The sequence below is a fragment of the Chlorocebus sabaeus genome, chromosome 16 (assembly GCF_047675955.1).
Source record: "Chlorocebus sabaeus isolate Y175 chromosome 16, mChlSab1.0.hap1, whole genome shotgun sequence".
NCBI classification, from domain to species: Eukaryota; Metazoa; Chordata; class Mammalia; order Primates; family Cercopithecidae; genus Chlorocebus; species Chlorocebus sabaeus.
In genome coordinates this window covers 53,558,110-53,572,656 of record NC_132919.1, presented here as the reverse complement: position 1 = coordinate 53,572,656, position 14,547 = coordinate 53,558,110, and the positions used below count along the sequence as shown (strand labels likewise).

At 50.4% G+C, this 14,547-nt stretch overlaps 1 protein-coding gene across 2 annotated transcripts in view; it reads right to left on the bottom strand.

Annotated features, from left to right (window-relative positions):
• CPSF4L (cleavage and polyadenylation specific factor 4 like) overlaps positions 1-14,547 on the bottom strand; it is a 64,834-nt gene that overhangs the window by 5,525 nt on the left and 44,762 nt on the right. For both annotated transcript variants that reach the window (XM_037993744.2, XM_008011950.3), the window contains exons 2-6: positions 13,877-14,025; positions 13,088-13,138; positions 10,142-10,294; positions 6,681-6,776; positions 5,388-5,481 (exon numbers count right to left, since the gene is read on the bottom strand). In XM_037993744.2, the coding sequence (XP_037849672.1) occupies positions 5,388-5,481; positions 6,681-6,776; positions 10,142-10,294; positions 13,088-13,138; positions 13,877-13,979 (497 nt within the window). In that variant the 5' untranslated portion in view covers positions 13,980-14,025. The remainder of the gene's footprint in view (positions 1-5,387; positions 5,482-6,680; positions 6,777-10,141; positions 10,295-13,087; positions 13,139-13,876; positions 14,026-14,547) is intronic.

Genomic DNA, 14,547 nt, shown 5'->3' with positions numbered 1-14,547 from the left:
GAAGCCATTGGAAAGTCTCCACATTCTGGAATTACTTGTAAATGTCTACAGAGTAATGGAAGGAAAGGCTTCCTTATCTGCTCATTGCTGCCATCTGGGTTGGGAAAATAAGTGAAGATGTTTCATCAAGTCCTTCAAGAATCTCTTCTTGGCCGGGCGCGGTGGCTCAAGCCTGTAATCCCAGCACTTTGGGAGGCCGAGACAGGCGGATCACGAGGTCAGGAGATCGAGACCATCCTGGCTAACATGGTGAAACCCCGTCTCTACTAAAAAATAGAAAAATCTAGCCGGGCGAGGTGGCGGGCGCCTGTAGTCCCAGCTACTCGGGAGGCTGAGGCAGGAGAATGGCATAAACCTGGGAGGCGGAGCTTGCAGTGAGCTGAGATCTGGCCACTGCACTCCAGCCTGGGCGACAGAGCAAGACTCTGCCTCAAAAAAAAAAAAAAAAAAAAAAAAAGAATCTCTTCTTAATGTTCAGAATCGTTTAAGAGCATTGTTGAGTTAAACTGATAGCTGCTTGATTATTTTCTGAGATTTAGATCTAAACAAACTCAGCATGATCAGGAAGCACCCCTCACAGCTCCAGGGTGCAATACTGATGTCACCTTGTCTTGTGAGGATACATTTTTCGCTCATATATGTAAAATTGCTATAAGTTCATTTGCACAGCCAGTTCCAATCATGTACGTGGTCACCAGATTAAAAGCTTCATCCAGAAAGACAAGACTGTTCAGAACAAATAGCGGACAAGTCCACGCTTCAGGTGTGAGATGGAGTAACTACTCATCTCTTCACAGAGCCAAGGAAAAACGCTCTAACATGATTTACCATTTTAAACAGCCTTATAAATTTTGTCTCTTAAAATCATGCTCCAGGCTGGGTGTGGTGGCTCATGCCTGTAAATTCCAGCACTTTGGGAGGCCGAGGAGGGCGGATCACTTGAGGTCAGGAGTTCAAGACCAGCCTGGCCAACATGATGAAACCCTATCTCTACTAAAAATACAAAAATTGGCCAGCTATGGTGGCAGGTGCCTGTAATCCAAGCTACTCGGGAGGCTGAGGCAGGAGAATCGCCTAAACCCAGGAGGCGGAAGTTTCTGAGCCAAGATCATGCCACTGTACTCCAACCTGGGCAACAGAGCCAGACTCTGTCTCAAAAAAAAGTAAATAAAATAAAATCATGCTCCAGAAGGAGAGGGGGTAAAAGTCGTGTTCTGCCCAGTCTGTGGCATTGGTGAGAGCCCCACTAGGTGCGAAGCAATGCTTAGATCTTGCTTCTAGGCAGCAGCTTGAATTCCCGAATCTTCCTGCAAGGTGCATACAAATGGAGCATGAGAATCCATACACATAATCCATATTCACCTTCCCATCCGTCCCGCAGAAGAGCCATGGTGACACCCAGGCTACTCTCCATGCTTGAGAGGACGTATTAGAAGATACTGTTACTAAAAGTTGGAAATACGGGCATGCTTGAACACCCCGGCTGTAACTCACACGTGGTCTGTATAAGTGGACTAACCTCAGGGCAGCCTCGTTTAATCCTGAATAATAATATCTGAAAGACTGAGTTTACTTGGGAACGTGTAGTTTTTCTAATGCACATTAAAATTTATTTTAGCTGTTAAAAGTAAAATCATTTTATTATCAGCAGACTCTTTTATGCTTTATGGGGCATCTACATACTACTACCGCCACTCTTCATAATAAAAATATTTGTAAAGTATAAAAAGTACTCCCCTGAGCTGATCGTTTGCCTCTTCTAGAGCCTCACCTGTGAAATGGGTGGGTGTGTCCCTGGGTAAATTATCCAGTTTACTGGAGCCTCCTTTGTACTGTAATTTGGGGATAATTATTCCTACTTTGTAGACATTTGGTGAGATTAGAAGTCTTGTGTGTGTTAATTCCAGCAGTGTCTGATGGCAGGAACTCATTGACAGCAGCTGTTCTAAAGCCTGCAGTATGTGCCATCATACTACATACAAATTCCAACCTTGAACGGAGGAGGAGAGGCCCTACTACGATCCACACACAGATCCAGCCAGCATCTGGGGCTGGCTTTGTGCCGAGTGCCATGCAAGGTTTTTTGCCTGTGTTTTCTCCTTTTAGATTCAAACAGTCCTGTGACACAGGTGCTATCCTGCTCATTTTCCAAAAAGAAAACGGGCTTGAGGTAGAGTGATTTGCCTACGTAACTCTGTGCTGTCCATCACATAGCAGCCCCATTGGTTTGAACTGGCATTCAACCCCCCAAAACCTGACTTCTGGGCTCCATTCTTTTAGACTGCCCTAACTGGGGACTCCAGCTCCAGGCAGGCCAGGCACCTGTCTCTTTACCAAGGTGGGGGTCTAGTTCTTCCTGACACATCACATTGCACTTCTCCATTTCTCCAAAACGCCCAGCACAGCTGCTACCTCTCCTTTCCCAGTGGATTAAGTTGCCTTGGTATTGGCCTTTCATTATGGCATTAAAAGATAGCAATACTGTTGAATGTTACATGTCACTACCTTACCTCCCCAGGATAAGCCTATTTTGTACCATCTACTCCATAATACTCCACACATAAGGCACAGAATATATTCCTAGATTTAAATAAGCCATACAGGGAAGCAGCTGTCATGCTAAAGAAAACCATTGAGTTAATTGCCAGTTAGTAGCAGCAGCTGAGGCCATATGCAGAGGAATTGCCACGTGCAACCCGGAACTGTTGGTAGGAGCTGAGCAAAGTATAATGATCATAGATTTCCCATAGACTCAAACTTTTGGTTTTTATGTACATTTTGCCCCCGTTTTATGGATAACTCATTCCTGCCAATCTGCCTCCAATCCTGTTGTATTTTTAGTAGCTCGTTCACTTACAGGATCAAAAGAAATGAACCTGCACGCCACAGGCTACTTTTGCACCCCACTCATACCCTGCTTAGGATGACAGCGGGCTCACTGTGGAACTTGGAAAACAGAGTCCCATTGAGCATCTTCTCCTGACCATGGGTTAGTTTTTAATAACTCCTCCCAGGTGAGTCTTACTGGCATAATGGCCTGGTCTTTGACACAAAAACAGAAAAAGTGAATGGCATGACTTTTTGTAAATTCAGATTTCTAAAGATGTCTAGGGAGCCATAGGAGATGGTTAGCCACCTTTGTGAGGAATTGGAGGGATTCTGCTTGTTAGTGAAGCTTATTTCAGGCATTCAAGCCCAGCATTACAATCACAGAGAACAAGGCTCTAGATATTGCAAGGCACATAAAAGCAACTGTACAAGAAAGTCAAGGGTTCTGCCTCTCTTACCTGTCATCCCGATAAAACTATTCTTTTGCAGAATGGAGACTGCAAAGCTCAGGACAGTTTAGAAGCTATCAGAATGAAGGTATGATCAAACATGACTTTTTTTTCTTCCTGATAAACCAGAAGATAGCAGAAAAAGGAACCAGGTGCTACATTCCCTCCCTTAACCATACTCTGCCCTCCTGCCAAAAAAGAATCTCAAGGATGTTATGTATAAGTAACTGAAGAGTAGTAGGCAACAAAGAGGGAAGTGACTGTTCCTTTTGAAGGAACAATCTTGTCCAGCAGGAGATGCCAACAGAATGGTTTACAGTATCCTCTCATTCTCTCCTAATTCACTCTCCCATCTGGTGCAGAAAAGGAGTCATTCTCCAGCTCCCTGATCATTCCTTGCCCTCCCAGCTCTCAGCCCAGCACTAGCCCAGCCTTTTGGGTTCCTTTGCCCACCCTGTGGCAAAGGTCCTGCCCTTGACCCCTGATCCCCAGGCAGGAGAGCAGGCACTCTGTTGGGGATGGGGGCTTCCAAGCTTCCACAGCAGAAATAGGAGGTGCTGAATACCGGGGCCAGTTGACAAGCTGCAGATAAAGTGAAGTCATGAGGAAATACCTACTGCAGATAGTCCCCCTGTGCAGATACTACAACTTCACAGAGGGCCGGGGCGCTGGCCATGCGTTTAGGGTGAAACCAAGGTTCAAGATGCCTTCAGTTATAGTTTTAAGTGCCAAAAGCATACCTTTCAATGAAAGTTAGGTTTTCATTGTAAATGGGCTTGTAAATTCCCCGCAGTCCCACAGATTGCCTCCCACCTTCTTTCAATGTCCGCTCAGAACCAGCAGGGACTGCCTTCCTCCCAGGCCATCACCCACCCAGCATCCAGTGCTCGGAGTCCCCAGTAGCTGTCAGTAGCTGCCCCAGTGTTGGCGCTGTCTGGCCTCTGTGATACTTAAACAGGTGTCTGACATTCAGTCACCTAGACCGGGGTCAGCAAGCTTTTTCTATAGAACACCAAACAGTACATATTTTATACTCTGCAGGCCACTGGGTTTCTGTTGCAGCCACTGGACTCTGCCATTGTAAGCACCGGAACAGCCATGGCCCTGTTCCAACAAAGCCCTTTATGAGCGCTGGAATTAATTTCACATGTCACAAAATATTTTGATTTTCCTCCCACTTTTTACAAACCATTCTTAGCCCTTCACCTGTACAAAGACAGGCAGCAGGCTGCACTTGGCCCACAGGCTGTAGTTTGCCAACCCCTGACATAGGCGCTCATCAACACTTGGTGTGTATTGAGAGTGTGTCTCTCTCCATAGGGACTGGGCCCAGTTCTCAATCAGGGCCAGCCCTGATTCCAAAAACCACGCATGCTACCCAGTTAGCAGAAGGAAAGCCTCGGGCTGCTCAACAGAGAAGTCCTACCCTACCCACAGCAGAGACCCTAGAGCTTGGAGAGGAGTCTGGGAGGAGCAACCACACATATGCGCCCCGCATGCGTGATGACTGCCTTTCCAAGGAGAGTGAGGGTTTGCTGGGAGCCATGCAGCGCTGCTGGGTGAGCTTCCCTGGGGAGCAGAAAGGAGTGGGAATAAAGGGATGAAGCACGATGGCACGTGCCTGCCTGCACTCACCTTCGTGTAACTCGGGTTGAATAAAAGATTCATCTTGGGACTAAGGAAAGTGGAGAGAGACGATTACAGCCCAGCACTCGCCCTCCCGTCTTCTGCTCATGAACATGCTCTGCGCCAGCCTGCTGCAGAGTTCATATTTCAGAACCCTGTAGGGAAGGTGCCCTCCCGTAGCCAGGGCGTGAGGGAGAATTACGGAGGACTGGGGAGAAATGGGCTTTAAGTGTCTCTACTCTTATTACTAGAACAGTTTGTGAAAAGATCGACACCCATCCCCAGCGTAAGTACACATTAAGAGGATGGGTTCGAGTTCTGAGATCGCCAGGTTCAGGCGGCGGTGCCAGGAAAATACCGGGGCAGATGCTTGCCAGACGCTTCATTTTCCACCATGGACCAGCAAAGGTATGGAAAGATCTAGAACTAGAAGGCCAGGCCCAGCACTCTGGTGGGAGGTGGTAACTGAAGGATCGTACTTACTGAGAAAATCGGCACTTGGGTCCCTCGGGGCAGAAGCCAGCTAAATAGTTGAGACACATTATTCTGGGGACATGGCGGTATTTACACAGAGGACCTGCTGGGCAAAGAGAAAGTGATGAGAAGGATCCGTTTCAGCAAGAGGGGAAAACATATGAAAAAGCTCCCTGGGAAGGGTGTGGATGGTCATCGGGGCTTCACTTAATACGGGTGGATAAATCTTCCCGTCCTTTCCATACCACCCTAAAGTACCCACTTCTAGCCATGAGACGGGTGGGGAAAGGGAACCTTGGAATGTGCTGGAGCAGGTGTCAGCTGGCAAGTCCTGATACAGAGTCGGAAGTGTCACTGACATGCTGTGTCCTGGAGGACTTGCGTGGATGTGAACCATACTTTGTTGCCTATTATCTGGTTTAGGTATGGGACATATAGCTGAGAAAATCTGACCTGGCTGGGCAGGGTGGCTCACACCTGTAAACCCAGCACTTTGGGAGGCCAAGGTTGGATCACTTCAGCCCAGGAGTTTGAGACCAGCCTGGGCAACATGGCGAGACTCTGTCTCTACTAAAAATACAAAACTTAGCTGGGTGTGGTGATGCACACCTGTAATCCCAGCTACTTGGGAGGCCAAGGCAGGAGAATTGCTTGAACCTGGGAGACAGAGGTTGCAATGAGCCAAGATCGCACCACTGCACTCCAGCCTGGGTGAAAGAAAAGAAAAAGCTAAACCCACAATCCTACTGATCTTCTCAGCAGCCCTCACCCCCGCCCAGATCCCTAAAACCAATAGCACTAAGAACTCAGTAAGAAAAACCTATCTGAAGACACAGGAGAGGGAGAAACTCTTGCTTAGGGCATGGGAACCCTGCTGGGGGAAGCTGCCTCTTAAATTTGGCTGACAGCAATGGGAAAGGTAGGACATGCTTAAGCAACACTCAGGATCCCCCAGGTGGGTAAGTGGAATGCAGAAGAGAGCGCACATGAACTAAGCGTTTCCTGTGGGCCTCACCCTGTGTCAAGAGCTTCCTGTGGTTCAGTAACTTGGAAAAGGGCATGCAGCTGATACATGCTAAAGGTAGGATTTGAACCCAAGTCAGTCTGCCCCAAGAAGCCTGTTATGGCCTCACACCAGGCTGTGTTTTGTGTGTCACGGCAGAGCTGGAGAACTACAGAAAGGCCTTCTGTTGGGGTTCCAACAAGGCACAGCCTCATCAGGACAATGGCCCCTCCCCTGCTGAGAGCCCCCACACCCTGATCCCCACAACCCCTAGGGCTCCCTGGCTTCCAAGGCCTCACCGTCCTTGCAGAAGCCTTGGTCATACCAAGGACAGTCCTGGGACTTGAAAGCTGGCTTCACATGGAGGAAGGGACACTCCTTGTTGCTGCAGTCACCTGAAAATCCCAGCACTCTTTGTAGAAGCAGTTTCTCTTTGTGGTCACTTCTGTGTCCCCAAACCAGATTGACCTTGCCCCTCACATACACAGAAGACACTGACTTTTATTCTGGGAGTCACCAGCTTTTTGAAGACGGCGAGTCTGTCTAATCCCTTCTGCAGTCTAAAGAGGGTGCATCCAAGTCTTATTTGTTAAGCAGGGCATGGTCAGAATATATGCCTCTGGAAGAGTAAGAGTGGGGCCAGGACCCCAAATGGAAAAGGAGGCATGGGAACTGAAGGCAGTTGGAGGCTAGCAGGAACAAGGAGAGCCAAGAAGACCTGCGACATTAAGTGGAGATAGTTCTATGTCACTGTAACTGAAGCCCCCTCTTCATCTCTACTACAAAACCCATGCTGCCTGCAGACCAGGGAAGCTGTTCCCCTTGGTGGAAATGCAAAGAAAAGCAGCGCCCTGCTCAAGCTGGCACAGGTATGAAAAGAAACACTCTGCAGAGTGGGTACCTGCAGTTATACTAAGCCTGCGTCATCATCTCTCTATGGATTAGACCAAGTCTCCGGTTTAGTTTATTTCCTACAATGAGCCAGCTCAGCGGGCCCGGGCTACCCAGGTGCTATGATTATTATTATTATTATTTTATTTTGAGATAGGGTTTTACTCTGTTGCCCAGGCTGGAGTGCAATGGTGCGATCTTGGCTCACTGCAACCTCTGCCTCCCGGGTTCAAGCGATTCTCCCAACTCAGCCTCCCGAATAGCTGGGAATACAGGTGTGCACCACCACACCTGGCTAATTTTTATATTTTTAGTAGAGACGGGGTTTTACCATGTTGGCCAGTCTGGTCTCAAACTCCTGATGTCAGGTGACCTCAGGATCACCACCTCGGCCTCCCAAAGTGCTAGGATTACAGGCATGAGCCACTGTTCCTGGCCTAGGGGTACTTTCCTTCAGGCAAAACCGTGCTCTGTAGAGGCCTAGCGTATAAAATAGATCTTCTTGGAGCAATTTGAAAATCAGTGGAATATATACAATGACGCTCCTTCAGCTCTGAAAAGCACTGAGTTGTAGATAAGGAGGATGAAGTTGGAAAGATTCATGAGTTCTCAACTTGAATGAAGCGAAAGTGGGATGAATCTTCCCCCATGCTTCCTTCAGAGCTCTCTTCCTAAGACAAATTAAGAGGGCTCTTAATTTTCTCTGTCTCAGAGAAAAAAAAAAAAAGAGAGAGAGAGTACCCCGGATTCCTAAGAGTTTAAAACCACCATTCTTTCCCAGCCCTCTCATTTCACAGAGAATGCCAGGGCTCAGAGACGGGAAAAGGCCACATCCATTTCATTCAGCTTCCTCACATTCATGAAGGGTTCATTTGCTCATTGTCAGTGTACAGCACTGGGTAGAATGCTGACTCTGCGCTTGAGCTTTCTAATGAATCAAAGTGACATCGCCCACTAGGTGATGCTAGCCGGCATTTGATGGATGGAGATAACAAGAAGTCATCTACCCTGGTTGCCGTTCTGCTGGGCGCACGTCGCTGCATTCCTGGCCTGGCCAGCAGGTGGCAGCAGCACCTCAGCCTTCAGTCCGCCTTTCAGAGACAGGGGGTACTGGGCTGAAGACCTCAGACAGCAGGCGCTTCCAGTGACTCTTTCCCACTCCCACACCTCCCCAACAACACCAATTACAGTGATCATCACTTTGATATTCGAAAGCCATATGTGTTCATTTACTGTAAGAACCGTAGATTATATCTTGTAATCATGGGCTTACAAGTCTGTCCCCTACTAATTGGAGTTATCTGGGGTCTGAGGGGGACCTGGTCCTGTTCCTGTATCCATCCCCAGGAGCATCTGATCAGAGCTATTGAGGGAATAACTAAGTAGGTGGCATTTTATTACTAAAGTCACAGAATGTTAGGCAGTGACCAAGGGGAGCTTGGATAAACATTGTCCTTTCAGGGGAGACCTGGGGGCAGCTCTCAGGAACTGCCATACCTTCGCTTCCCAGGAGCAGGCAGGAAATGGAATATTAGCCTGGGAGGGGCTCTGACTGGCCTAGGTGATGCTTTGCCTCCTTCTCAGGTACCCAGGACCCTCCCATTGGCACTAATGAGGAGCAGCCACTTGGGAGGCCCTGAAGCTGGCTCCAGCCACATTTGGAAGCCAAGCCTCCTGAGCCAGGGGCATCTAGGGGATTCTGCCAGCTCTCTCCTTGCAGGTCACTCTTTATGGAATACAGTTCAAAAACCACTGGACTAGATAATCCGTAAGGCTCCTTCCAGCTCCGAAAAGCCCTGAACCGTAGAACTGTATTGTGAAGGGTGACACCTGAAGCACATTCACAGATTCCTTTCTTAAATAAGTGGGAAAGTGGCTGCAGCTGCCCCATAAACAGTCCCTTGATTAAAAGGACAAAGGAGGCCGGGTACGGTGGCTCACGCAGATAATCCCAGCACTTTGGAAGGCCGAGGCAGGTGAATCACCTGAGGTCAGGAGTTCAAGACCAGCCTGGTCAACACAGCAAAACCCAGTCTCTACCAAAAATATAAAACTTAGCCGGGCATAGTGATGGTGGGTACCTGTAGTCCCAGCTACTCAGGAGGCTGAGGCAGGAGAATCGCTTGAACCTGGGAGGTGGAGTTTGCAGTGAACCAAGATCACGCCACTGCACTGTAGCCTGGGGGACAGAGTGAGACCCTGTCTCAAAAAATATATATATATATATAAAAAATAAAAGGACAAAGGATGCCTTGAAGCCAGAGGGAGGCAAGATGCTGGTTGAGGCTTGACCACTCAGGATGATTTTAGGTGCTAGACTTCCGAACCTCATGGATTTATGTTTACGGTTACCTTTGATTTCCAACAAGTGATGCTAGTTCTCCATTCATGGAAACAATGCAAAGTTTCTTCTAAAGTAAGAGTTAAAATAGCAGGACCGTTGGAAGAGCAGACAGTAGCACAGGGACTTTGAGGGCACAGCAGGCATCGTGAATGTGGCTCTGAAGTCCTGATGTTCAGGAAGTTCTAGCCGGGGCCTGAGAGATGGCTCATCTGAGACATTTCCAAATAGCCAGGCTGGGTGTGTGATGAACCAGGACTGGGGAGAGCAACAATGCCCTCTTCCCTTTTGGGGGTAACTGGTATGCACCTTGATCCTGGGGGCAGTAAAGGGCAGGGACTTCAGGGTGCACTTCTGCTTGTCTGGGGGTTTGGAGAACAGGCACCCGAGGCTCAGACAGGTCTCTTTGGCCTCCAGGGACATGTTCAGCCTCCTCTGCGTGCTCCCTCCTCTAGAAACCTTCTTCCCATTTCACAGCCCACACTGCCACCCTCCACGGTGAGGCGCCGAGCCAGGAAGAGGCCTTACCGAACTTGGAGTAGAAGTAGCACTCAGGCATCCTGGTGATGTCGTACTGGTGCAGGAACTTGCAGTGGTCACCCTTCTTGCACAGCCCCCGGAGCCAGTGCTTACACACCACCATCTTCTCCCCTCGGTCATGTCGGAAAGGGCAGAGTTTCCCTGGAGATGCCAAAGCACCTGGTTGGGAGGCCTCTCGTCCACAGCCTGGGCCCGGCTCAGCCCTCCCGAGGATTCCCCAGGAGAGTACCGGACTCAGTCCCCAGCGACTCTCCCCTTATCCCTTCACTTGGACCCTGTAGGGGCAAGAACTGGGGGCCGAGGCAGCATGAAGGGCAAGCTCTTCTTTTTGAGACAGAGTCTTGCTCTGTTGCCCACGCTAGAGTACAATGGCATGGTCTCAGCTCACTGCAACCTCCACCTCCCGGGTTCAAGTGATCCTCCTGCCTCAGCCTCCCAAGTAGCTAGGATTACAGGTGCCCACCACCACACCTGGCTATTTTTTTTAATTTTTAGTACAGACAGGGTTTCACCGTGTTGGCCAGGCTGGTCTCAAACTCCTGATCTCAGGTGATCCATCTGCCTCAGCCTCCCAAAGTGCTGGGATTATAGGCATGAGCCACTGTGCCTGGCCAGGGCAAGCTCTTCTTAATGCACAGCTGTTCCGGCTACCACACCTTTGCCCATCCTTCCTGTCTGACTGGCGTGTCATGCCCTTCTCCAGGGAAGCACCTGGGCTCAGAACAGCTGCCTTCTTTTCATTCCCACAGTGCCTAACAGCCCCTCTCATCCTGCCAGGGAGCAGGGCCAGGCTTTCCAGCCTGGAATCCCCACACCCAGCCCAGCCCCTGGCACATAGTAATTGCTCAGTTAGGGCACGTTGAATTCCCATCTTTAAAAACACCAAATGTTATGCTTCCCGATTCCAGAGACCTAACAGGGTGACAGAAGAGCCAACTTTGTAATGATTTATAAGGAATATTCCATGGAAATGTTACATTTAACTGTTTTATCATCATCACTCAAGTCTGCATTGCTATTAGCAGGAAGGACACCCAGTTCCTTTCTCTCTCGACAGGATCTTACTGTGTTGCCCAGGCTGGAGTGCAATGGCACAGTCATGGCTCACTGTAGCCTCAAACTCCTAGACTCAGGCAGTTCTCCCATCTCAGCCTCCCGAGTAGCTGGAACTACAGGCATGCACCACCACACTGAGCTAATTTTTTTTATTTTTTGTAGAGACGGGGCTTTGCCATGTCCCAGGCTAGCAGTTCCTGAGTTTCTAAACAGGTCCAGCCTCATGCCTGGCCAGTTCTCTGACACAATTTGGGGTGTAGGGGAGGTGTTATTTCCATTTTTCCTTTTTAAAATTTTTTTTTATCTTTTGTAGAGATGGGGTCTCGCTATGTTGCCCAGGCTGGTCTTGAGCGATCCTCCAGCCTCTGCCTCTCAAAGTGCTGGGATTACAAGTGTGAGCCAACTCTCCTGGCCAAGGTGCTCTTTTTAAATAACCCCTACCCTCCACTGCTGGCCATTGACTTGCTTGGTTCTGACCTTCCACCACAATAGCTTTCTTTCTTTGCAAAAGGGTATTGCTAGGAACCGCTGATCTAGGGACTGGATGGGCTGAGCTGAGGAGACGCCACTCAGCCCACATTTGAGCCTGCAGGGTCCTGGGTGCACAAGCCCTTGGGTGACCAGTGATCTCATTTCCCTTCTCCCTGCATGGTCCAGGGCTGGCTCCAAGACAAACAAGGCAGGTAGGCGACCATGGTCCCAGGTCCTCCTTGCCCGGTCCCCTCCACCCCCCCAGCTTCCAGGGACAGAGTCATTTGGATCAGAAAGCATGTCCTAAACTCTCACACCAGGGAGATTTCTTAACCCAAATGTATAGGCAAGCAAGACTGGGAAACCCTAAAATTGGAAGCCAGTTTTTGTGTGTGTGTGTTTTTTATTTTGGGCAGTTGTGTATTTCTGTGGGAAGAGCCTCTACGTGAGCCAAGAACCAGAAGAAAAGTTGAAAACTCTTGTATTTGAGTCAGGCCTTCCCAGAATGGCTGCATTTGGGGAGAGGGGCCTAGGAAGAGAGCATTGACCCAAAGTCAGGGCAGGAGAGAAGTGGAGGATGCTTTTTGATAGCATTTAAAAGACGGTGGCTAGTGCTACCTCAGAGCACAGGGAATGGATGAGACAACTGACCAGTTTCCAAACTGAGTCAGAGCATGGGACCGGGGAAGAAGGATGCCTCCTGTCTAGCTAGGAAGAAAACAAGAAAAACATCAAGAAGCTGGAGCCTCCTGGGAATGCATAGGCCAAAGCTCAGACACACGCCCATCCCAGCAAGGCAGAAAGAAAGAAAAACCCCTTTCCAGGCAGCCTGATTACCCTGACGCGAACTGCAAACTACGAAGACTGCTGCTGAGGTGGGGAAATCTTAGGGGAGCGGCAGGCTGCTCGGTGGATCCATCCACTTATCCTTTGTCTACCTGTAAGTCTAAAATTCTGCTCCATGGCCGGGCATGGTGGCTCATGCCTGTAATCCCAGCACTTTGGGAGGCCTAGGCAGGTGGATCACCTGAGGTCAGGAGTTTGAGACCAGTCTGGCCAACATGGCAAAACCCCATCTCTACTAAAAATACAAAAATTAGCCAGGCTTGGTGGTGGACGCCTGTAGTTCCAGCTACTCGGGAGGCTGAGGTAGGAGAATCGCTTGAACCCGGAAGGCGGAGGTTGCAGTGAGTCGAGATCACACCACTGCACTCCAGCCTGGGCGACAGAGCGAGACTCCGTCTAAAAATAAATAAAAGAAAAATAAAATTCCGCTCCATCCCAATTTTCCCTTCCCAGGTGCAAATTTGACACCCGGTCCCAGGCCAGGCAGAGCCCCTGCTGGGTGTAGCTCAGACAGACCCTACACTCACCCAGTTCGGGGCCCAGGCCTGCCCACTAACTCACCTTTCTCACAGAGCCCTTTAGCGAAGAAGTTGCACACAGCTGAGGCCGACTCTGGAAGAAGAAAAGGGAACGGAGAAGGTAGCTTCCCCAGAGGCTGCAGCTGTCCCAGGAGCCTCCACCTCCTATCGGCATGTCCCACCTAGACTTCCCCCAGGCTCTGGCCTGTGGGCCCTCAAATCTGGGCCCTGTAGAGGTTAACCTTCAGAGCCAGCCAGCAGACCTCAACCCTTAACCCCCCAACTCTGAAACAGAGGAGCTCGAGGTGCTCAAGGCTGGCCCAGGAGCTCGGGAGGCCAGTGTGGCTTCTCTCAGTTCATGGTCTCTCTGTGCCTCTCTCAGTGTGGAAAATGGGTTGCCCCGAAGCCACAGAAGAGAGAGACAGAGAAGCGGCCCTTGCATGAGGGAGTTGAGCAGAGAGGCCTGTAGAGAAGGTAGGGGGAGGGAGGCCAGGTGCGGTGGCTCAGGCCTGTAATCCCAGCACTTTGGGAGGCCAAGGCGGGTGGATCACGAGGCCAGGAGATAGAGACCATCCTGGCTAACATGGTGAAACACCGTCTGTGGTAAAAATACAAAAATTAGCCAGGCGTGGTGGCGGGCGCCTGTAGTCCCAGCTACTCGGGAGGCTGAGGCAGGAGAATGGAGTGAACCCGGAGGTGGAGCTTGCAGTGAGCCAAGATGGCGCCACTGCACTCCAGCCTGGGCGACAAAGCGAGACTCCACGTCAAAAAAAAAAAAAAAGAAAGAAAAGGGGGGAGGTAGGGGAGGGATCGTGGCCCCATCCTCACTCACTGTCCATGCCCGGGAAAGGCAGGAGCCCAGTGCCCTTCTGCATCTCGACATCCTCCTCGAAGGCGAAGGTGAACCGCTCCAGCCCCGCAATGACCTCTTGCATCTTCCATCTCCGGCTGGGGCTGCGGAAGCTGCCGGAACCCAGGCAGCTGGGCCCGATATAGCTGATCAGAGGCCCTTAAGGGGCCAGCGCCCAGTGCCTCACCCCAGGGTGCCAGAGGCCAGGTGACTGCAGGCGACTCTCCAGCCTGGGCTGTATAAGAGTGGGGCCCAGCTGCCTCACCCCGCCCACCCAGTGCAGGGGCAGGCACCCCAGGGCCCCTCGCCCCCACACTGTGTACACAAGGCCCACTCCGGTAGGGAGGGATTCGCAGAGCGCCACAAACTGCTTATCTCTGCATGTTACCAAACACAAACGTGGCGTGCACGCAGACATTACCAAACCTGGGCTCATACTTTGTCCATGAAGACACTGCCACAGGTTAGCAAAGAGTTGCACAAACCAACCGCAGCAAGGCTGTTATTCTGCCAGAGCTGGGGGTGGTGGGGATGTGCAGAGGGAGGGAGCCGTCCCACCTCCCTGCTGCTTCCCATCAGGGAAGGGGTCTCCCTCTGGGACCCCTGACCCCCTTTTCTGGCCTGAGTGACAAGCCCAGAGTGAGCTCTTCACG